This window comes from Castor canadensis, chromosome X (assembly GCF_047511655.1).
Source record: "Castor canadensis chromosome X, mCasCan1.hap1v2, whole genome shotgun sequence".
NCBI lineage: Eukaryota > Metazoa > Chordata > Mammalia > Rodentia > Castoridae > Castor > Castor canadensis.
The window spans coordinates 144,840,067-144,864,212 of record NC_133405.1 but is presented as its reverse complement, the minus strand read 5'-3'; the positions used below and the strand labels follow the sequence as shown (position 1 = coordinate 144,864,212).

General features: G+C 36.0%; 1 protein-coding gene across 4 annotated transcripts in view; it reads left to right on the top strand.

Moving 5' to 3' along the window:
* LOC141419938 (eukaryotic translation initiation factor 1A, Y-chromosomal-like) overlaps nt 1-23,803 on the top strand; it is a 38,982-nt gene extending 15,179 nt beyond the window's left edge. The window contains exons 1-5 of one of the 4 annotated variants that reach the window (XR_012444663.1): nt 8,500-8,978; nt 12,293-12,343; nt 19,413-19,515; nt 20,409-20,500; nt 22,933-23,803. Coding sequence is in view for 3 of the 4 variants with exons in the window: in XM_074064478.1 (XP_073920579.1) it covers nt 12,293-12,343; nt 19,413-19,515; nt 20,409-20,500; nt 22,933-22,938 (252 nt within the window). In the remaining variant the exon portion in view is untranslated. Of the gene's footprint in view, nt 1-8,499; nt 8,979-12,292; nt 12,344-17,868; nt 17,951-19,412; nt 19,516-20,408; nt 20,501-22,932 lie in introns of those variants that run through there. The other 3 variants (XM_074064479.1, XM_074064478.1, XM_074064480.1) reach the window with 3 other exon arrangements.
* The last annotated feature ends 343 nt before the right edge of the window (nt 23,804-24,146 follow it).

Sequence of the window (24,146 nt, the reverse complement as noted above, 5' to 3'; positions counted from 1 at the left end):
ATTAGATTCTAGGAACTTTTTTCCTTTTTCATTGTTTTGATGACTCACTAGTCATTCAACAATGTATTGTTCAGTCTTCAGTTGTTTGAATATTTTCTATCATTTCCTTTTTTATTGAGTTCTAGTTTTATATAATTGTGATCTGATAGGATATAGGGGAATATTTTGACTTTTTTATATTGTGTTCTAGAATGTGATCTATTCTGGGAAAAGTTCCATTAGCTACTGAGAAGAATGTGTATTACATGATGACTGGATGAAATTCTCTGTGGATATCTATTATGTCCATTTGATCTAAGATGTCTAGTAATTCTGATGCTTCTTTGTTGATCTTTTGTCTGGACGACCTGGATAGTGGTGACAATAGGGTATTGAGGTCTCCCATTATCACTGTGGTGGGGTCTATATCTGTGCTTTTACATCCATTACTTTTTTTTAATTAGTGTAGTTGGCTACAACCATGTTTGGCACAAATATTCTAAAAATTATTTCCTCTTGGTGAATTGTTCCTTTTGTTATTATGAAGTATCATTCATTGTCTCTTCTCACTGACTTAAATCTGAAGTCCACTTTGTCAGATATAAGTATAGCTACTGTTGCCTGTTTTAGGGGTCCATTTTCTTGGAAAATCTTTTTCCACCCTTTCACCTTAAGCTACTGTCTGTTTTTCACAGTGAGATGTATTGCTTGTAAGCAACAGATGGTTACATTTTGGTTTTTAATCCAATTGCTGTTCTATGCCTTTTTGTTGGTGAATTGAGGTCATTAATAGTCAATGTTAGTACGGAGAGAGGTGTGTGGTGCTTTTGATAATTTTCATTTCACTGATGCTTACCTATTGCACAGTCTGCTTGGTTTAAAGGAGTTTTCTTTCCTCCTTGAAATTTCCTGGCTGACTCAAATTTCTTCTTCTGTGTATAGGGGAACTTTATGCATTTTCTGTAGTGCTGGCTTGGTGGTCATGAAATCATCTACTTTCTACAAGTTGTGGAAGGTTTACATTTCTCCTCCAATTAGGCTAGTCTAGGTTGACAGTTAAATATATCTTTTCATGTCCTTCTTATGTTTAGAGTTTGTGTTGAAGTCTTTTGATATTCTTAAGGATTTGCCTTTATACGTAACTTGTCTTTTCTCTTTTGCTGCTTTCAGTAATTTTTCTTTTTTCTGTATATTGAATGATTGGATTATGATATGTCTGAGGGTGTTTCTTTTCTAGTCCTGATGGTTTGGTAATCTGTAAGCTTCTTGTATCTGGATTTCCCTCCCTTTCAAGGTTAGGGAAGTTTTCAGCTATTATGTTATTGATTAAGTTATTTATGCCTTTAGTTTGTATCACTTCTCCTTCTATACCCATGACTCATAGATTTGGTCTTTTGATCATGTCTCAGATGTCTTGCATGTTACATTCTTATTTTCTTAACATTCTTTCGTGGTCATTTTTTATTTAATTTCTGTGTTTTATCTTTTGAGTTTTTTTATTTGGGATTTTGAGCTGTTCTTTTCAAATTGGTTGTTTTCCAGGACTTCTATATCTTTATTAATTTCTTCTTTCATATTCTGCAAGTTCTCCTTAATTTCATTCATTTAATTGTTTGAATTCTCTTTAAATTCTTATACTTGTTTATTCACATCCTGTTGGAGTTCAGTCACTAGCTTATGTGTCTTCTCTTTGAGAATATTGATCATTTTTACTATTAATTTTTAGAATACAATATTTAATATTTCCTTTTCACTGTTGTTTATATACTTAAGTCCTTAGTGGTGGAGTTGGTTTTTGCCTTGTTGCCTCATGTTTGTACATTGAGAATTATGCATCCAGGGTCAAGTTTAGTTGGATTTTCCTTTCCCCTGTTTTCCTTTAATTAGGGTTTTAAGAAAAATTATATAGAACTCTGGGTGGTAGTTGAACTCTGACGTGTCTTCTTATTTTAGATTGGGGCAATCTAGTAAACTCTTCAGCTTATTGTTCTCAATGTGCTGGATTCTACTCTATGCTCAACATAGGGACTAGGTCTTATGCACTATACATTCATTTTCAACATAATTTGAAAGTGGACATTGACCCACCAAAATCTTTGTAGTTATGAGAATTTCCTAAGAATCAAGTCACAACAGAAAACTTCTTTGTTGTAGCCAATATGTCTCAAACCACATTTCAGGGGAGAGTGGATTTTTATTAAAAAGAAAACTGACAAAGGTACACCAATGAAATTAACAGGAATTCTGAAAGACTTTGTATGTATGAGTGCAGATAAAGATACTCTTGGTTTGATATCAGGAACACTTAATTATAATTATCATGTGGAGATAGGTTACTGCTATAAAATAGAGGTGCATTAATGAACTAAAGAATGTGGGTCTGTGTTTTCTCAGGCAGTATGTCTTTTAAGACTTGGGAACCAACATAATTGATAGATTCAAGAAAGTAATTGATTAAATATATCAACTACATGAAAAAAAGCCATATTTGAAGGGAAGCTGGATACAATTCAAAAGTAATACATTTCTAAGCCCTACCTTAAAAAGCATGGTATTGATCTTTCTGAAAGAAAACCTTCAAGGCAGAATATATGTCAAATCATACAATAAATACAAATAATTTTTAAATTACTAAAAACATAAATGTGATAGGCTTATAAAAATTATAGGAAGGACTGCAAATAAAAGGTTTGTGTATATGATCGATAGGTTCACCACATAATGACAATAGGTTTATTAAACCATATTTCTTTTTTATTAAATATACATAACACCATGTAGTACTATACCTGTACTGAAAAACACAAAGAATTCTGAAATCTTACATTTGTGAAGAGTAAAATTATAAATTCCACATGTACACAGACATTCATGAGCATGCACTTGATCAGATATTTTCTAACTATTTGAAGTTTAATGGAATGTCAACTGAAAGTTAGAATCACATCTAAAAACAAAATACAAAAAGAAATGGAGGCCATCTGCTATTATTGGAATATATGAATAACATAAGCAATGTCATGTAATTTATATGTAAAACATTGAGTGGAAGACAATGTTAAAGACAAGGGGAGAAGAATAGATACATGAATTTATTCTTGAAAATTATTTCAAAATAAACATCAAAAAAAGAACAATGCAGTAGTATTTATGAATCTGAAGATGCTTTAAGATGTAAGAAATATATAATGAAATAGTAGGTATACATGCAATATAATATAATAAGATGATAAAATAAAGTCAATTTAATTTATTTTAGAAATGAGCAATGTCCAGATGTGCCAAAAATGGAATTAATATGCTATTATAAATCCTATGAAATCCCATGAAAGGCTCCATAAGCATGAGTACTGGAATTTAAGCTGTATTACTCAGGTTTATAGTACTTTATTTTAAAAACATAAACATTAAAAAGAAATAGAATCATAATATTTTATTACTTTTTGTAGGACTATGTCTCTGAACTCAAAACTTGGCACTTGCAAAGCAGATGCTACACATTGAGGCACATCTGCAGTTCTGGAATCTTAGTAGTTTAGATAAAACTATCTAAAGGGAAAATACGGAAAATGATTATTAAATACACATTTCATTAGAAGAGCACAGTAAATAAAATATGATAAGGAGGATATTAAAAAACATGAAAATGTAATTTAAAATCCATGGTAATTGTTTTGCCCACTAGGAACCCCTCCAACTGAAGGATCTATGTGTTGTATGTAAAAGATATGTATGGTTGGGGAAAGGTTTCAAGGTATGAGTAAAAGCTTATTTTGAGATTTGTTAGCATACTGATTATTAAAGTGAAAAGGTGAAGAAAAATAGAGGAGATGAACCAATAGGGATTACAATACATATATACATGGAAATGTCACAAGGAAAATTCCTATGGAGCTATATTAAATGAACGAAAATATCAATTTTTTTCTTTTACAAAATCAGAGAACAGGAGGGAAGAACTTTCTCATTTCTGTCTGAGAGGATTGGAGGGAGAGCACATTGGGAAAAGGTGTGGGAGGGTTAATATAGTACAAATACTGTGTACACAAGTATGTAATGGAAAAATAATCCCTGTTGAGTCTGTTCCAGGAATGAGGGGAGAGTGGATAAAGAAAAAAAGTGGAATGGGTGAATTCAAGTATGATTTATTTAACATAATGTAATAACAAATGTAAATGCCACAATGTACCTCCATGCAGCACAACAACAACAAAAGAAAAATCCTAAAAACAGAAAAAAACCACAATTAGAAAAGTTAAAAAAGTGAAAGGGTGTGAATTTCTCATTTATGAGTTTTTCTCACCTAATAACGTTTGTATTGGCAGAAAACTGAATTTTGACAAAAGGATACAAATTTTCAATTTGAGAAAATAAGTAAGTTAAAGAGATCTGTTGTAAAACATGGTGACCACAGTTACTAACAATGTATTGTGTATTTGAAAATTATAAGTGTTCTCATCACAAAAAGCTGGATGTGTAAGATAATGTTTATGTTATTTAGCCTAATTTATGTAGTCTTAAATGTACAGATATTTCAAAACATCACCTTGTATACCAGAAATATGCACACTTTTCACTTGTCAATTACCTATAATTTTTAAAACAATAATAAATTAGAAAATATAAGGTAAATTCATCTTTGTGTTTGACTATCTGAAATTGTCAAGTTTTCACTTATCAATTACCTATACATTTTTTAAAATTAGAAATTAGAAAAATAAGGTAAATTCATCTTTGTGCTTATCTACCTGAAAGTGCATAGGATGCTGTAAATTTTCTGGAGAAATAAGTCTATGAAAATAATTAATTATTGAGAATCTTGAGGTTAAGAACTTTTCTTTCTGGAAATTGTTTTTCCCAATAAAGTAATGTATTTACTCTTTTTAAAAGATTGTACTTCAAAACTGTGCAACATTTAGTTTTAAGAAAAATGGTTGTGTAGTGACATCTGTTGTAACAATGTCAACTATGTTATTTATACATTTTATTTCAGTTTGCAGAAATAATTAAGAACATATATAGTTATTGCTTAGTTTATCACCCACATAAATTTTTGATTAAATTGATTTATATTCCTCATTTAGTTTGTCATTTTCTAGTAAATGTTCTAGTCCTAATTTCAAAATAAATTTCATTCTATTATTCAGTTTTATGATATTAGAATCATTAGCAGTAACATATTTGTATTCCTCTGAGGAAGTCAGAGGATTCTCTTATTGCTGAAACCAGAAATTTTCAAATTTTTTTCTCTATTCTATGTCATCTAGTTATGGAATCTTAGTGACTTTCCTTGGGTATTTTTAATTTTTATCATGTTTTCACTAGTTGATATTTACTAAGGAGCTATCACAGTTCAATTTGGAAAATTAATGAGAAAATCTACAGTATATTATTGATGATATTTTATCTATATAATTTTCTAGAAACCATTTTAGGTTGGATGGTTTAGAATCAAGTACTTTAAGCAAAAGTTCCTTCCTTCTAATTTCATTTCCCTTTTGCAAGAGTAACTATTATTAAATAGTAAATGTAAAAGTCCTGTCCACTTCAGAACTATGGATGAATCCAAGACAGGGAGTTACATTTATTTGCAGAAAAAAAAGCAGTGTTTTAAGGGAGTTTTCAGAAAGTAAAATTTGTTCATGTCTGTGTGGATTACTAATCAAACAATAACCAGAAACTCAAAATTATGTCAAAAATTTCACAAACTTTTTATGGCACCACTGATACTAGCTATCATATAGTCATTACCAAGCACAAGAGGTGCCAATGTTTCTTCCAAAGAGATATGTTTCCTGTTAGTTTTCTACTTATATAATATATTATGGCTTAGAAGAGAAACAGTATTCATCTTACTCTCCTATGAAATTAATTCTTCTTTTGGAAATGAATTTGTGTCATTTGAAATCATCCTGATACATAATAAAGGTTAGCTTTCTTGACTTTGATTTAGAAAAATTATGAAGATATGGAACTCTAATAATTTCTTATTAAAAAACGGACTGTTGATTTTAACATTATGAAGGAAGATATATTTATTGATTTTCATTTCAATAAAATTTTTATTTAAATATTATCTGTATCTTAAAATCATTATTAAGGTATTAACACATGTAGTCAAAAAATCAATTTCATTTTGTATTTTGCATACTAAATTAATTTGTTATATCCTTTTCATATGAATGTGTTTATTAGCACAATAAGTAACAAGAGGATGGGGACCAAAGTTTGAACTCAGGGTTTCATGCTACCAAAGCAGATACTCTACTGCTTGAGCCACACATTCAGTTCATTTTTTTTTTTGGTCTGGCTATTTTAGAGATGGGGTCTTACTAACTATTTGCCAAGAGTGGCCTCAAACTACAATCTTCCTAATCTGAGTCTCACAAGTAGCTAAGATTACAAGTATGAGCTACTGGTATCAGGCAAGTAATTTTACTTTATATTTGGTGATTTATTTTATATTTTATTATAATATACTATTGGAGGGACTTCTGTCACACTATAATGATTTAGAAATTATGAACTTTTAGAAAATTTTCCTTTTAAGGATATGTACACAATTTTAAGTTTTAAAGGATTTATTTGAAACTGAAATGCAACCTGAGTATTATTTACTTTCACTATAGACAATTATGATTGTGGGCTTGGCTATATTATCTACATTTTCATTAATATAAAAAGTGCTAAACTAAAATCATATATCTATTTTTAATTTCTTCAAATATTCAAATATTATAAATATCCATAGTGCAATATTTGAATAAACTTAAGGAAAATATAGTTGTTAAAATTTTACAAATCAGAAAAATATGAAATTTAAGAGATTCATGGATATTAACATCTTTCAATGTCCAAAATAAATTAAATAAAGACAATAGCATGCCTCAAGAGATAGGTGCTTGCCTAAGAAGTGCATGGCCCTATATTCAAAACCCACATCTGCCAAATAAAGAAATAAACATCTAAATTAATCTTACCTAAACGCCCTTGTTGATGTGTCCATGAATCTGTGAAATAGAACATGTGAAGAGATTGTGAGGAATAGATTATCTCAATAATTACACAGAAAATTATTATTACAGTCAAGAAGTTATTATTATTATTATTTGTTATGGACAAATGATGAAGGAAATGGTGGAAAAAGGGAATTCAATTATGATAAATTTGATACATTATAAGAACTTCTGTAAGTGCTACAATGTATTGCCACCCAGCACAACAATAAAAAGATGATAAAGTATATATTAAGTACATTTACATATTATAAGAGATTACCAAATTTATAACATTTCTTGAATGGTTTTTGTAATTGCAGAATGGTTTTTGTAATTGTAATTGCAGAGCTAGAGAATTTGGCTCTTTTACAGCTTGCTGCTGTAACAGTGTGTTACAAAGGAGGTGGACTCTATAATAGAAATTCTTTGTCTCAGTTCTGGAGCCCAGAAGTCAGAAATAAAACTGTCAGTTATATTGTTTTCTTCTAGGACTGAGAGAGACAATTTGTTCCTTGACTTTCTTATAGCTTTCCAATGGTTTGCTTGAAATCTGAAATGCACTGGCTTATGCATGCATCCCACTGATTTTTGCCTTGGTGCTAAAATAGCATTTTATCTGGAAGAGTCTGTCTCAAACTGTCCATTGTGTGAAGACATGAGTCACATTATATTAGCATACACCCTACTCCACTATCACCCCATCATAACCTCATAAATTACATTTGAGTTTACCCTAGTTTCAAACAATTTCACCGTCTGAGGCAATGGAGGTTAGGACTACAATATATGAGTTCGGAGGGATAATTCAAACCCAAGAAAACCTTTTAAAGTATTTTCAAATGTATAATTAATAACAATTGATATCTTTCTCATATTTGTTTTTAAATTGTTTATAGCGCTGCACAAAAACTTTTGGTACATTCTGTAACCTACTAGATCTTCCCTTTAACAGTCCAAGCATGTTACACCTAGATTTTTTAATATTGAAAATGAAAATGCATTATCACTTAAATGGAGGGTTTTGTTAATTTGTGGTTGTTGTAATTAATGATATATGTGTTTTGAGTGCTTTTTGATTTGTTTCCTCCTTGTCAGCAAAAGTTTGATTTTTTTCCCTCATTTGCCTACATTATTTGGTGCTGACTTTAACTTCTTTTCAATTTTCACTGTATTGTTATGTTTAAGTTTATTATTTTAGAAGTTATTCTTCACCTTTCTTCATGAACAAATAATTTGGTAAATCTAAACTTACTATTTAATGCCAGTCTCACAAAAATATAGATATTTTAACATTTTTATTTTTTATAAATTTAATATTATTGCCCATTATTTTATTTTACTTTTATTGTAAACTTCCCCCAAGTAGACACCAATGTTACCTTCTTGTATATATACAGAGAGACAGATAGGTAATTTGAGATATCTATACATATTTACATATAAATAAATAAACATATATATATTTATACATATAAATAGTTTTGTACTTGTTCTAACATTTTTATTTGTCTCATCATGATTAGTTATCTGTTTTATATCAATAACATATGGGATAATATGTTCTTCCTCTGGTTTCATACTTCTTTTTCATTGTTTTGATATGTGTGGTTGTTGGTAAAGCTTATGCCTTTAATTTGTCCCTATTCTTTAAAGATAATTTATTATTCACCAAAATGCTCTCTGTTCCTTGAATCTGGGAATGCATAAAGACTCACAGAAAAGCAAGATTAAACTTCAAGATGAACTTAACTGAGGAATTCCAAAATGGCAGCTAGAGGAAGAAAGCAGAAAGCGTTCCTCTTATAGTAAAATCTTGGAGAGACGCTGGAGACACACCTTGCAGGCAAAACCACCAAGAAGAGGCAAAACTTTGACCCCTCCACACCTCCAGCCAGCACAGAATCTCTACTTCATGTTAAATGGAGAAACCAGGAGGGCCCCCAGGCTACCAGTTGCCCGTGCCCAGATGGCTTGGGAGAAGTGGACAAGATGAGCTAAGTGGTAAGTGGTACTCAAACAGACAACCCTGGCCAGAACAGCATAGACCCCTGGACAGACCGACCTCCACCTGGGGAAAAAAGAGAAACTGAGTAATAAGCAATAAGAACAATAAAGACACGTTGCAAAGAGAGTGTGGCATACTGAGCACTGAAGAGGGGGTGAGGGGAATCCTTCCTGGAGCTGTAAATAAACAAGCCAGGCCTGGCCTGAGAGGCTCTGGTGGGAGCGGGGGTATGCGCCCAGCAACCAGGAGCAGGAAAGTTTGTGAGAATGGTGGAGGGAGGAAAACTCCACAGGAGAGGAGGGAAGATGCACTTCCCATGTGAGCTGTAAACAAACACACAGGCCAGAGAAAGCCTGTGCTTGGAAAGGGGAAAGCTAGTAGCAGTGGCTCATGCACAGGAGAGCTCTGAGTAAACAAAGCCTGTGGGGCCAGGTGATTGCTAAGCTCACCCCAGAGAGATCTGCATAAGTAATGCCTGCAGCAACAGCAGGCTGACATCAGTGGGCAGGCAAGCCACAGCCGCAGATACCATTCACAGACCTGTCTGCAGACTCTTTTTTTTTCTCTCGCTACCTTTGATGAGAAAACAACTGAACTACACCTGCAAGCTGAAAAACTTACTGAAACTGTATTGCATTTGAACTTGGGACACTTTGTGGGCTTTTTTTTTGTGCAGTGTTGTTCTACTTTATGTGTCCCCTTTGATGAGACAACTACAGAACAACATCTAAGGCACCATCTCCAGGAATGGAGACTGAGATGGACACCAAAATTATTAAGACTGAAACTTCATTGCATTTGAACTTGGAGGGTTTTTTTTACTTTCTATTTTTCATTTTGTTTTATCTTATTTTATATATATATATATATATATATGTATATAATATATGTTTCATTTACTTACTTGTTATTTTTATTCTTATCATTATTCCTTTTATTTTTGATTCTCAATCCTCTCTCTGTCTCTCTAATGCCTGTTCAGCTTACTATCGATTAGTACACAAACACTCCCTGTTTATATCTCTGAAACGTTTTTGTTTGATTCTTTGTTTTGTTTTTTCCTACTGTTTGTTTATTTGTTTTTCCCTTTTTCTTTAACTTCTTTACTTTCCAGCTTCTCTCACCCTTCCATTCTAAATATATTATTACAAGCTAGAAAATACTTAATTGCATGCAGTACAGGGACAGTAACAACACTAAGGGCAATGACAGGAAGACAGAAAAAACAGGGAAACCAGTTTCCCAACAGCAAAAAAATTAGTACAGGAACCAGAGGGGAATGAAGAAAACAGATACTCAGATCCAGACTCCAACAAAATGAAGATAAACTATGCCAAAGAACCCAATGAAGCACATAAGAATAATCTAAAAGAAGACATACTATAGGTACTCAATGAGAATTTTATAGAGATGATACTGGATAGGGTCAACCAAAATGTACAGGAGACACTCAAGAAATTCCAAGACATCAAAAATAGAGAATTTGAAAAAGCAAAAGAAGAAATAAAGGAAACCATAGAAGCACTGTATAAACACCAAAGTGAAAGAGAGAACATGATGAATAAACAGATAAATGAACTCATGACAGAAATAGACAACATTAAAGAGGAAACCAGCCAGGATATGGAAAACCTCAGAAAAAAGAACAAAACAGAACTGCAAAATAAAACAGAAGGCCAATCCAGCAGAATAGAACAAACAGAAGACAGAATCTCAGAACTTGAAGATGAAATGGTAATTACAGGAAAAACTGAAGAACTATTAATTAAACAACTCAAGACCTGTGAAAAGAAAATGCAAGAACTCACCGACTCCATCAAAAGACCATACTTGAGAATTATGGGCATTGAAGAAGGAGAAGAGGTGCAAGCCAAGAGAATGTGTAATATATTCAACACAATAATAACAGAAAATTTCCCAAATCTAGAGAAAGATATTCCCATACAGATGCAAGAGGCCTCCAGGATACCAAACAGACCAGATCAAAATAGAACTACCCCACAACATATCATCATTAAAACAACAAGTTCAGAAACTAAGGAAAGAATATTGAAGGCTGTAAGAGAGAAAAAACAAGTAACATACAAAGGTAAACCCATCAAAATCACAGCAGACTTCTCAACAGAAACATTAAAAGCAAAAGAGCATGGGGTGAGATCTTCTGGGCACTAAATGAAAATAACTTCAACCCCAGGACACTCTACCCAGCAAAACTATCATTCCAAATAAATGGAGCAGTAAAAGTCTTCCATGATAAGCAGAAAGAAAAACAAAATGTCACCACAAAACCACCACTACAAAAGATTCTTCGAGGGATTCTGCACACAGAAAGTGAAACCCAACTTAACCATGAAAGACAGGAAGCACCAAATCACAGGAAAAGAAAAAGCAAGAAAGTAGAGAGTAACCTCAACCTAGGTATACACAAGGTATACACAATCAAACCTTCAAACAACTAAGACAACTAAATGACAGGAATCACCACATACCTATCAGTACTAACACTTAATGTTAATGGACTTAATTCACCCATCAAAAGGCACCACTTGATGAAATGGATTAAAAAGGAAGATCCAATAATTTGTTGCTTACAGGAGACCCACCTCACTGACATCCTAAGCATAGGCTTAGGATGAAAGGCTGGAAGAAGATTTACCAAGCCAATGGCCCCCCAAAACAGGCAGGAGTCCAATACATATCTCTGACACAGTAGACTTCAAATATGCATTGATCAAATGAGATAAAGAAGGACATTCCATACTAATAAAAGGGGAAATAGACCAAAAGGAAATAATAATTATCAACCTGTATGCACAATGTCAACACACCCAATTTCATCAAACATACCCTGAAAGACCTAAAAGCATATATCAACTCCAACACAGTGGTTGTGGGAGACTTTAACACCCCATTATCATTAATAGATAGGTCATCCAAACAAAAAAATCAATAAAGAAATCCATGATCTAAAATATACAATAGATCAAATGAACCTACTTGATGTCTACAGAACATTTCATCCAACTTCTACACCATATACATTCTTCTCAGCAGCCCGTGGAACCTTCTCCAAAATAGGTCATATTCTATGGCACAAAGCAAGCCTCAGCAAATATAAGAAAATAGAAATAATTCCTTACAGCTAGGATTACAGGCCTGCACCACCACCTTGTCCCTTTTGCAACCTAATTCTCGACAGATGCTTTTCCCAAAGTGGGGAAATTGAGGATCTAGTTTGTGGGGACACACATCTAACATTGTTCTGTACCATATATCTTTTAAATAATATGCAGGAAATTGTCTTTTACAGGTTTGGATAAACACCTCAGATGTTATATTGGTTGGTCTACGAGACTATCAGGTAAAAAAAAAAATCTCATTTGAATTTGTACTGGGTCCTTGTTACTTAGTGGTTAATGTTTGAAATCACAGTATTGGCATCTTTGGCCAGTTCCTGCCCATAGGCTCTCTCACCATTCTGCCATTTAACATTATTATGGACCCTTGAGTCAGAGATTATGGCTCTTTTATTGTTCAGAATAATTCTCCAAGTTGATTAATAGTATATGTGTCTTGTGGGAAAATGCTTTTTTCTCTTACTATTTTAAATATACGATACAATAAATAATCCCTGGTAGGTGTAGATAAAAACCACAGATCCTTCTGTTCTCGTTCTTCTGAAGGCCGTGTGTTAGATGCTCTAGGATGTTAAGAGATGGCGATTCCCCAACACTGGTCTGTGAAGTAATAATGGCTCAAGCTGACGTTTTTCACTGCTCTTATGGTAAAATGGCAAAACTGTCCATTTTCTTTAGCGGTTCTAAATTACATTTCCTAAAAAGAATGACAGCCTAGGGAGGTGGTGTTCATTTTACAAAGGAGTCTTCCTTTCTTGTTTTCCCCCACTTTCTTGTTAGGGCATGTCAGTTGTACTATGTGTGTGGGGGTCGTTCATCGTGATATTTCCATATATGCATGCAGTGCACTCTGATCACTTCACCCCATTACTCTTTGGGTCCCCCACAGTCCCCTCAGAAACATCTGTCTCACAGTTTGTTTGTTTATTGTTTGTTTCAGTGGATTTCATTATGACTTTTCCCTACATGCACACAATGTACTTTGATCCTATTCTCCCTTGGTAGAACAAAAATTTAGTAATCCTGTGGAGTTCCAGTCACTTACCACCTTAATGTATTTTTACTGGGGAAAAGGAGTTTTGCTGCATTGCCCAGGGTATCAACCTGGGTTCCGGGACTCAAGTGATCCTCCTGCCTCAACCTCCCGTGTAGCTGGCACTGTAGGTGAGCCCCCCCACACCCAGTTCATTACTTACGTCTTCATTTTTTAAATGTAATGGTCTGGGAAACTGTTATTCTAGGAATGCAGCTGAATAAGTCAACTCTTCCATTCTCTTGGGCCTTATGGTCTTTAGATAGCCTGCTGGTGGAGCACGGTGATGTGCATGCAAATGGTCAAAATACAAACTGTTCTTTAAGCATATGCTGTCAATTTAGGATGAGCACAAAAGCTGTGGTCATACATAGCCCTCTGTAAGCTCAAGCTTGAAACTGCATATGCTTTGTGAGTTTGTGAAATCCATTTGATTTTCATGTAGAAGAAACTCATCCCTTTTAAGTTATGATACTGTGAAGTTTCCAGTGTGTCTATTGCTGTGCTTTGCAGGTTTCTGTAGGTATCTGTTAGGTCTCGCTGCCCTACACTTCAGGTCCTCTTATTTCCTTGTTGATCATTTGTCCAGTTGTTTCTTCTCATTATACAGTGGCCCTGTCAAGTCAGCTATTCAGTTTTTTACCTTTTATTATTATCCTAATTGCAGTTGGCTTAGCTGGAGGTTGAACTTGGTAGGCAGGCCAGCACTACTACTTGAGCCACCCCGCCAGCTCTTTTTTTTCTGCATCGGCCAATTTTGAGATAGGGTCCCACTTTATGCCGTGGGACCACCTTGGGCCGTGGTTCTCCTACTGGGCCTCCCTGTGCAGCCGGAACCACAGCCCCGTACTACCGTGCCTAGCCATTGGTTGAGAGGGGGTCGTGTGAACTTTTTGCCTACCCTGGCCTGGAACCACTATCCTCCCGGATCTCCACCTCCCATGCAGCCAGGAACACAGACTTGAACAGCCATGCCTGGTTTGGAATTTGTTTCTTTGGAGAAGTTCTGTGTTTTCATTTTCATTTTCCATTTAGTGAGACTGTTGCGGGAATCTCAAGCTGAGATACAGGACACTGAGGCAGTTCAGCAGGAAGCAATGGTTTAATTGTGCCGGCACAGACCCAGTGGACTCGTGTCGTCCAAGGGCTGAGCCCCTGAGAGCAAAGGGGTCTCACGTTATATACCCTTGCAAGCAGGTTACAGAAGCAAGAAGCAAACCTCAGCCCACATTTGGCTGCAGGTGACTTTACTGGCTATTCCATTCCCCCAGGGCTATGTGACCTTCTTCATGTTTCAGTGTTTTATCTCTCTGCTTTGCCATCCCTTCCCCCTGCCTCATTACCAAACACAGCCTGTCTGTTTCTCTTCTGGTCCTCCTCCCTGCTATAAGACATCAGTGTCATCATCCCATCAGTATTTGTAGATGTGTTTTCCTTTAATTCTTTAAATGTATTTATAGTAGTTGATGTAATGTCCAACTTCTGGCCTCTGTAAGATATTTTTTGAGGTGACTCTTTTTTTGTCTTGTTGGAGGCCGTACTTTGTGTTCTCAAGGTCTCCTACTTTTTGGTGGTGTTATTGTTGAAAACTGAACATGTCAAATACAATGTAGCAAGTCTTAAATTGGTTGCTGTTGCTTTTTTGCTTAGTGACTTTTCTGAGCAAATTCTGTGGCCTTAACTGCTTGGTTCCTTTAGTGGACAGTTCATGTTTTTGGTTGAGATTTTGTTAGAAGCAGGAAGCCTGCCAGGTGTCCTGATACCACCAATAATCCTGGTACCTGGGAGGTGGAATGTGTAGGAGCCTGAGTTCACGGGTTAGTTACATGGCAAGACAGTCTCAAAACCCAACAACAGCAACTACGCACAATGGTAAGCCTCCCAGTCTATGAGGGTGACTTTGTACAAGTTGGGATACACCAAGCCAATCAACAGACCATTCATCCCTAGTTTTCATCTCGTGCTTTGCAGAGTCTCAAGATCAATCAGAGCTGAGATTAAGGCCTTTCAGGGGTAAGAGATTAGTGTCTTCTCTTTTGTGAGCATCTGCTCGGGCTTTCTAGATTCACAGAAGTGTGCTGGGGTGTTCTAATCTCCTATGGACATCGACTTCTAACACTTTTACATTTCTTTCGTTGGGTTTTTTTCCCCAGATGTTACCTCTGCTTAAAGGCATTGCATAGACTATTTTTCTCTGAATCCTCTGGACAAAGGGTGGTGGAATATTGCTAGTAAATAAGCTTGGAATTATTTCAAATAAAGGAAAGCTTTACTGTAAGGGGGAGCTTCCGGGTACTCCCGGAAGAATAGCTCTGTAGAGAGTGGTGTTTTGACAGAGGTCAGAACTTGTTCTACATCTTCCAGTGGCTGCTGCGTTGCTGATTTTCATGGCTACATGGAACAGATATGAGAGGCATAGGAATAGAGTCTTAGGACAGGGCAGGTTAAAATACTAGAGAGCTTGGTCTTCTGACAGTCTCCCATTTTTCTCCAATAAGCACTCTTCAGATTATCACGTGCATTCAGTTATTTTCAGACTTCTGACAGAATGGATAGTGACAGACTTTGGCAGTATTCTCAACTCGTTAGAGAATTTCAGTGAGTCTTGGTGTCTGTCACAAGCCCCTCTCTTGGAGCAATAGCCCTTCTCTGTGAGGCCCAGCTAACTGGTGGCTAAAGAAAAACAGACTGGAGAAGTTGATGATATAATGGGAAAGCTTCAGTGTGCTTGTTCTGGGAAGACAGGTCTAAGGGGAGTTAGGAACAGCCTTGAGGTCATATAGCAGGGAAAGAACAAAGGCAAGACTTGGGTGTTTGCACAGCTAGTGCTCCTGGTGGGAGCATAATCTGAATAATCATCATCCCTGATTCATGACACGAAGTGCTGCTGCTCTGGTGGCAACCTCCCTTTGCTTCACAGGACGGACTTTGGTCAGATCCACAATGCCAGAATTAAAATAATCTGAGGGGGAAAGAGCAACTCAGAAAAGGACACTGTGTGAGAGACAAAGTGGAGTCTGGTTAACCATTGGATTCTCCTCCACTATGACTGTTCTGTGCCTCTGTTGTAATAGACTCAATCATATAGTAATTTTCTTTTATAAAAACTTCCAAAGTAGAAAGTTACAGGTTTTCTTTGAAACTACATATTTTTCATTCAAATTTGAATCCCATGTGCGTTTTAATAAAATCTTTGTGTATTTGTCTGCACATACAATTTTGGAAATACTGGTTCACTTCATATGGTCAGTGAATCACCATGATTATTTTACTTGCCTCTCTTTGGATTTCTTTGCAATTAATTGTAAGGCATCAACAGGAACTTCTGCCCAATCACCAGTCTAGCTGAGTCAGGTTCTTTAAAAGTTGAGCATTTTAAATCTGTGCTTCTCAGGGATGTTTGCACCAAAACCACCCATTGGAAAGAGCTTTTCAAAATTCAGTTTCTGAGGGTATGCCCCACATCTACTCTCAGTCTTAGAAAGGAGTTAAGTATTTTGAAACTGCACAGATCATTCTGATTGGCAATAAATCCTAAGAACCAGTTGCAAACATGAAAAGTCTGGCTGTGCAGCTGCTAACATGGAAGCATTAGCACTTTGTATTATCTTGTCACTCTGTCTCTTGGTTCTCTGGTGACAGCAGAATTACCCATGGTAGGCCATCTTACGTGATGCTGCCAAGAGAAGATGTGTATAACATCGTTTCTGGGAATGTTCTCAGTCTCAGTCACCTGGTGCCAGAGTAGCATTTTAATCTTTAGTAATGAGAGGTTTTACGATGTGGGCGAGAGCGTTTTAGCTTAGTCTGCAGGTTGCAGAGCATCCCAGACCTGTGAAGGTAAGAAAGCAGCAATTGTGCAGAAAGCTTGTTGTTTAGAGGTCCAGGTGTCTGGATTTTGTCACAGTAAGTCTCTGCTTCACATTTTCCTGAGAGCTCTTCTGATTGTGACCTTTCCTACAATCTAGGAATGGCCAGTACCCAGGGAAAGGGCTGAAACATTTTAACTAATTCTATACAAAGTCATTAAGATAGGAAACAGGATGCAGGGAGAAAATAGTTACACAAGCATCAACTGAACAGAATAATGAGGGAAGCAAAAGCCACTCAGCTCAGGCCCAACTTCACACTGATATGTTTTTCTAGAACCCATTATACTCTTTTTCAGTTTTCAATTGTGTTTCACTTACAAAGTTCACATTGCAGTTTTTGTGCTTCAAGAGACTTCTAATCAAAAGTATTACTAAGTAAGATGAAGGGGAAGGTTGTCTGTTCTGCTTTTATGAAGATTAAATCTGTAAAAGGTCCTTTTATGAATTGCTATTAGTTATATGCACCCTACCCTTCTTTTTGTTAATTTACACCCAAAGGTTGTTTGTGTTTGTTTGTTTGTTGTGGTACTGGGGTGTGAACTCTTGGCCTACACCTTGAACCACTCCGCCAGCCCTTTTTTGTGATGGGATTTTTTAAGGTAGGGTCTCCTGAACTATTTTGCCAGCACTGGCTTCAAACTGCGATCCTTGTGATCTCTGCCTCCCCAGTGGGTAGGGTTACAGGCATGAGCCACTTGTACCTGGCATTTGTTTGTTTGTGAAAGACGCACAAGTTTGTAAGTAAACACGGAGTGAGTTTTTCCTTAGTGTGTGTAACTTGAAAAGAGTTAGGAAACAAATGATACTTTGTTCTCACCAGTTTAAAACATTAATTATTTCTAAGGATAAAAAAGCTGATGTAATTTTGAAGTGTAATGCAAATGAAGCTAGAAGCCAGAAGGCATACGGAGAGCTTCCAGAACATGGTAATGTCTATAGTGTTACCAAATGCTGTCATGTGCTGTTATGGTTCCTTAGGGATAACATGAGGGATTTTGGTAGAATTGGGTCTGTTGTGTGTTACAAAATTTTAAGTATGGTAGCATTTTAGAAAGTTAAGTAGGAATCACTAAAAAATGTTCTTTTGGTGAGCAGTTGGTGAGTTTATAAGCTTTGAATATAGAGCATCCAAGAATGCCATTTAGGAAACTTTTTCTTACTCTCTCCTCCTTTTTTGGTACTAGGGTTCTCCTCCTTCTCCTGCTCCTCCTGCTTCTCCTCCTCCTCTTCCTCATCCCTTCTCTTCCTCCTCCTCCTCCTTCTCTTCCTCATCCCCACCTTCTCCTCCCCCTCCTCCTTCACTTCTCCTCCTCCTCATCCCTGCCTTCTCCTCCTCCTCCTACTTCTCCTCCTCCTTCTAATTCTCTTCCTCATCATCCCTGCCTTCTCCTTCTCCTCCACCTTCTACTTCTCCTCCTCATCATCTCTGTCTTCTCCTAGTCCTCGTACCTGCCTTCTCCTCCTCCTCCTCCTACTGCTCCTCCTCCATCTACTTCTCCTCCTCCTCCTCCTCATCTCCACTTTCTCCTTCTCCTCCTCCTCCTTCTACTTCAACTCCTCCTTTATCTTGTTTTCCTTCTTTCTCCTCCTCCCTGTTCTCCCCCTCTTCCTCTCTTCTTCTCCTCCCTTCTTTTTTCCTCCTTTGCTTCACTTCTTTCTTTTTTTCTTCTTTCTCCTCCTCTGGCTTCTTTTCTCTTCCTTCTTCTTTTCTCCCCATTCTCCTTCCCTCCTTTTCTTTCCCTTCCCCTTCTCCCTCTCCTTTGTTCTCTTTTCTTCATGCCCTTCCTCTTGCCCCTGCCTTTTTAAATACTGAGTTTTGAACCCAAGACTTCTGTGATGCTAGGCAGGCACTTGATCCATGCCTCCAGAACTGAAGGTATTTTTTAAAAATACAGTCTCATATCTTAGTCCAAGATGAGCCCAGACTGTGATCTCCTACCTATGGGTTTCCACGCAGTGAGGGCCACAGACCTGGCTCATTTGCAGAGGTGTGATCTGAACAATTTTCTTTTTGCCTGGGCTGGCATTGAACCATAATCCTCCCAGTAGCTGGGATTATAGCTGTGAGCCACTGTGCCTGACCCCTGATAGTAGATTTGAACTCAGGGTCTTCGGGTCACTAGTCAAGTGTACTACCTCTTAAGTCACACCTCCAGGTCAGTTGCTTTCACTTGCTTTTCAAATAGGGTCTGTGGTTTCCTCAGGCTGGCTTCTGACTACCGTCCTAATTTCACAATTAGGATTATAGGAATCATCTACCACACCCAGTTTATTGTTTTGAAATAGGGTCTTGCTAACTTTTTTGATCAGGCTGGTCTCAAAATATGATCCTCCTTACTCTACCTTCTTAAGTAGCTGGCAACTTTATTTTGTTACTTCTTTTAATAGGGGGTTTCACTATGTACCCAGATGAGATCCCCCTGCCTCAGTCTCCTGAGTAGCTTGGGTTGCTGGTGTGCTGCACCATTCTCAAGAGACTGGCAGTTTTCATGTAAGCATCACCAATTAGGATACTTGTTTTGATTTTTATAGAGAACAATGTTCTCTTATGTGTTGGCATGGTTAGGAGTTGTGTGGTTTTGTATTGCAGTGCTGGGATTAGAACCCAGGGCCTTCACATAATGTAGTACTCAACCACTGAGCTACATCTTATCAGTCAGAAAGATTTACTCAATTCATGCTTACGCATAAGAAATAAAACCAAAACAGAGCTGCTACACTTAAACTGCCAATAATTTCATCAGGATCCTCATGTTACATTCCCAAGCCCTTCATGATTCATGATTGTACCTACAGGGTATATAAAACAAAAATACTTATTTTCTTTCTGAAAGGCCAACATAAAGCATTGTCACTTGAAAACTTGGAAAGACTAAACTAAGACCATGCATGAATTTGTAAGCCTCAATGTTTTCTTTACAGGGCAGCTAGTTTATTTTTAATTCCAGTGCATTTTATCATAAAAATAGTAAGATTCTTCCTAACAATGATGATCCTCATGAAATTATTGGCCTTTTTAAAACTAGCAGCTCTTTTTGCTTTTATGTCTTACAGGTATTTGACTAAGTCTCTCTGACTGGTGAGAACTTGCATACTATGAGGATATTTCTAGGCCTTTCTCAAATCCTTTCTGAAGGATATTTTGAAGGTTTTCAGTGAGTCTAATCAGAGTCTGTCGGCTTTACTAAAATACTCTTTTGAACAAAAGAACACATGGCTCTTGTTTTTGTAACAATTTTTAAATGAATGATCATCTGGGGGACTTTTATTAATTTGATCTCTGAGATCAATGTGTATTGTTTTATGTCAGACCCATTTCTTTTCTTAATAATACTTAATAATATTTTGATTATTCAGTGGGCATTTTTGTTATTGTATGTTTAGCTAAAGTCAATGAAACGGACACATTTGGTCCCAGAGAGGATGATGAAATCCAGTTTGATGATGTCGGAGATGATGATGAAGACATTGATGATGTAAGTATTATGACCCTTACAGATGTTTTGTGTATGTTCTTTATGGATTATATGTCTTATCTGGGAGAAAGTCCCCTTCTTACCCTGATATTTTCCTTTGGCTTCATTATGCTGAATACATAAATTTAGGATATGTTTCTGAGCTTGAATATTCAGTACTTGAATATTTGGAACTAGCCAGAAACAAGCTGTTTATTCTCTGATTTATAATCCCTTGGGATATTTCTTTCTCTCAAAATCAGGATTAGTTTTGGCAGAAGCCGTGCCATAATCCTAGCTGTTTTAAGGAAGAGTACGTAAAGAGGTAGTCGTTGACAATTTCTTTTGTGTGTGTGCGTTGCTGGTAGAGGGGTCAGCATAGTGTCTTCCAAGAATTTTAGCAGTTTTGAGCTCATGCCTTTTCTGAAACAAAATATTTGTGTTAAAAAGACTTATTTGATACAGCGTTGAAATTGCAGCATCCTTTGACAACCTTCTTTCAACGGAGGCATGTTGTCAGGATCCTGTTATTTTATCAGGTATCACTGTTGCCCTAAACCTCACTTGGAGTTGCTGTGTGATTAATTTGTGAAAAACGGCTGTTCTTCCTAGCATAAAGTAGTGAGCTCACAAGAGTACTATGTTTTTTAGTGTTCTTTTGCTGTTCTACATTTAAATGAAATTCCTTGATACACATTTATTATGACAATTGCTTATGTGTTTATATTCATGTTTATGTTTGTAAACATAAATATGTATAAGTAATGCTTAGCAAGCCCTCTGCCACTCACCTTTATCCTTAGCCCTTCATTGTTGTATCTGCAGTATATTTAAGTCAAAAATATTTATTTTCTTAAACGTATGTATACCTATCCATTCACACACACACACACACACACACACACACACACACATACACACTATCCCATTCCAAACCATTTACATTACTTATACTGTGAATGTGTGTGTGTAACTGGGATGGCAGTATAGCTTACAGTTCAGTGAGGTTCTTCTTTTAATTCCCCAGTAATGAAAATGTATAAAGCCAAAATAATGAGTGTTTGATTAGACACTAAGTTGAAATTTTAGAATACGTAGAGTAACTTTTCAAAAAAGATTGCATGTGGCATAATTACCAGAGCTTGTCAAAAATGCACAGGGCCAATTTGGGGGAGTCAGTTGGGTCTCAGGTGACCCTGATGTTCACACCTCATGGAGAATCCTTGATCAAAAACAGTGATCTCTAAAATTTTATTCCCTAATGTCTTTGTAAGAGCATCTTCAAGCTATTCAAAGAAGTTGAAAATTTTCAATTCAAGTAAACATCAGCTAATTTTACAACTTGCATTTGTTTATACGTGGTTTATCATACCATCCTATTTTTTATTTTTACATTATTCCAAACCACTTACATTACTTACACTGTAAAATAGCATACCCTCTACCCCTATTCTGTACCACTATTGTGTATGTGTGTGTTTATAAATTGTATATACAAGTTTTAAAACATACATCACTCCAGTGTTACATAAGTCTTAAAGCTATCTAAGTGTAAAAAGGAAGAATGATGAGTAGTGAACATGTTCTTCTAATTTCTTTGTACACTTCTCTTTCGGGACCCTAAGCCAAAGGAGTCTTATGACAAAACAATATTAATGATACTTTCCTGAGATAAGAGACTGACGTATCATGTCACTATTGGGTTGTGGTTTAAGGGCAGATCTGAACATTTTGTCAGCTGACCTTGGTTTTAGATAATTAAAGATCCTGTCCAGACTGTATGTGTTAATGCAAAGCTGTGTGCACAGATTAGATAGACTAGATGAGAGTGTAGGCACACTAACCATGTTTTCCAGAAAATATAATCTATGCAACTATTTCTTCTGGAACACTTTGAGTGGGCTGAGAGGGGAAGGGATTGGAAAGAAGTGGGACTATCAAGGAAATTTGGTATTTTGACTATTTCATAAAGGCTGCTTTTGTTTAAGACCTGAGGACTCTACTACTTCTAGAGCAGCTCTCTTTTTACAGCTTTGAACATCTGCAAAAATTTAAATTACACTAAATTAAAATTAAGTTAGGGTAGATTTAGTGTTGCTCCTGTGACCAGATTGACTCAAATTAGAGAATTTGGTTTAGCGATACTTCTATTCGGAAAGAATTATATATATTCCTTAGTGTGTATGATCAGCCTCAACACAAGCAGATCTCTAGAAACAGAGCAGGAAGGAGATGCTAAGTTGTATTGTGGATATTATGGATAGTGTGTAACACGTATAAGGATATTATGCATAACATATAACATTCTGAAAGCGAGAAAGATATTCTGGCAACAGAGAGGAATAGAGGAAAATTTGATATACAGAATGTTCATAGAAATTTAAGGGCATCTTACATTGCGTAGAATGTTGTAATGATTATTTTCATCCATCTCCTGTTCTTCTTGCTTCCAGATCTAAGCTGAACCCAATGTGTTATATCCCAAGTATTCTCAGGGTCGTTCTACATTCGGGATCTTGGTCGTCAGCTGTTAAGAGTAAGACTTCATTTAGCTTGCCAAGGAAAGCAGATTGGTTTGTTTGCATTTTAAAAAGTATTTGTTATATTTCTTTGAAGACTGAAGATGTTGCGTTAACTGACATGTGAAAACGTAGACGTAATGCTACCATGTGCACTGATAAACCAATACTTCATTTCTAGTAAATGAATGCCACCACTCAGTTGTTTCCCTTGTGACCAGAATGGATTTTAGCCGCTTTCAGAACCGTTATGTTCTAATTATCTGGACGTTCTCTGGAGACTTTTTAAATCTAATTTATAAATTTTTAGAATTCATCAACATAAATCTGCATTTGGAGTTGAAGAATATCGATCTGTTTTTGAAATGCATGTACCCATCTGTATTCTTAAAACTTCGGTATTTTATACATTCTTGTTTGTCATTTACATTGCCACTGTACCAAAAAAAAAGCATTTTCAAAATGTAAATTTAAAAGCATGGGTAGCAATTTGGGGTTTGTAACATTAGCAGCTGGAGAAATTGAATACTAAGTGATAACCAGTTATCTTGAGGTTTTAAGGGAAAAAGAAAGTGAAAATAACTACGCTGTTGTATTTACATAGAAAAGTTTTGAAACAAGACAGGTTGTAGTGGTACATAAAACATTTACTTTTACTTTTACAAAATAGGTTAGGTAAAAATGTCATTTTACTCTAATTAAATTGCATTGTACAAGTGAAGAGCCAATCTCATAATAAAAGAGGTCTCTGTTTTCCTGATGCAAGACTCACGGAAATAAAACTATAATAAAGTGTCACGTTGAGCATCTGGTCTTCTTACTTTGTGTTACTGGCATGTTGTTACACGTACTGATATGATACACATACTGGCACATCTGACTAGCAATTTGTATCATAGTCTCTGTTTTTAAGATTTGCTTTTTTATAAATTTGTTAACTCTAATAAAGTGAGGTCTGGCACACAGTTCAATCGTCTACGTCTTTAAGGAAACAGAGTCATTGATCAGTTTGTAAAACATTCTCCCAATTATTTTCACAACTGAAAATAAGGGAATACAACTTCACATGGCTTTGTAACACAAAGGTAACAACTATGAAGATGAATAAACCTGCATTTGACTGTGTCCCATTTTGCCATACATCACAA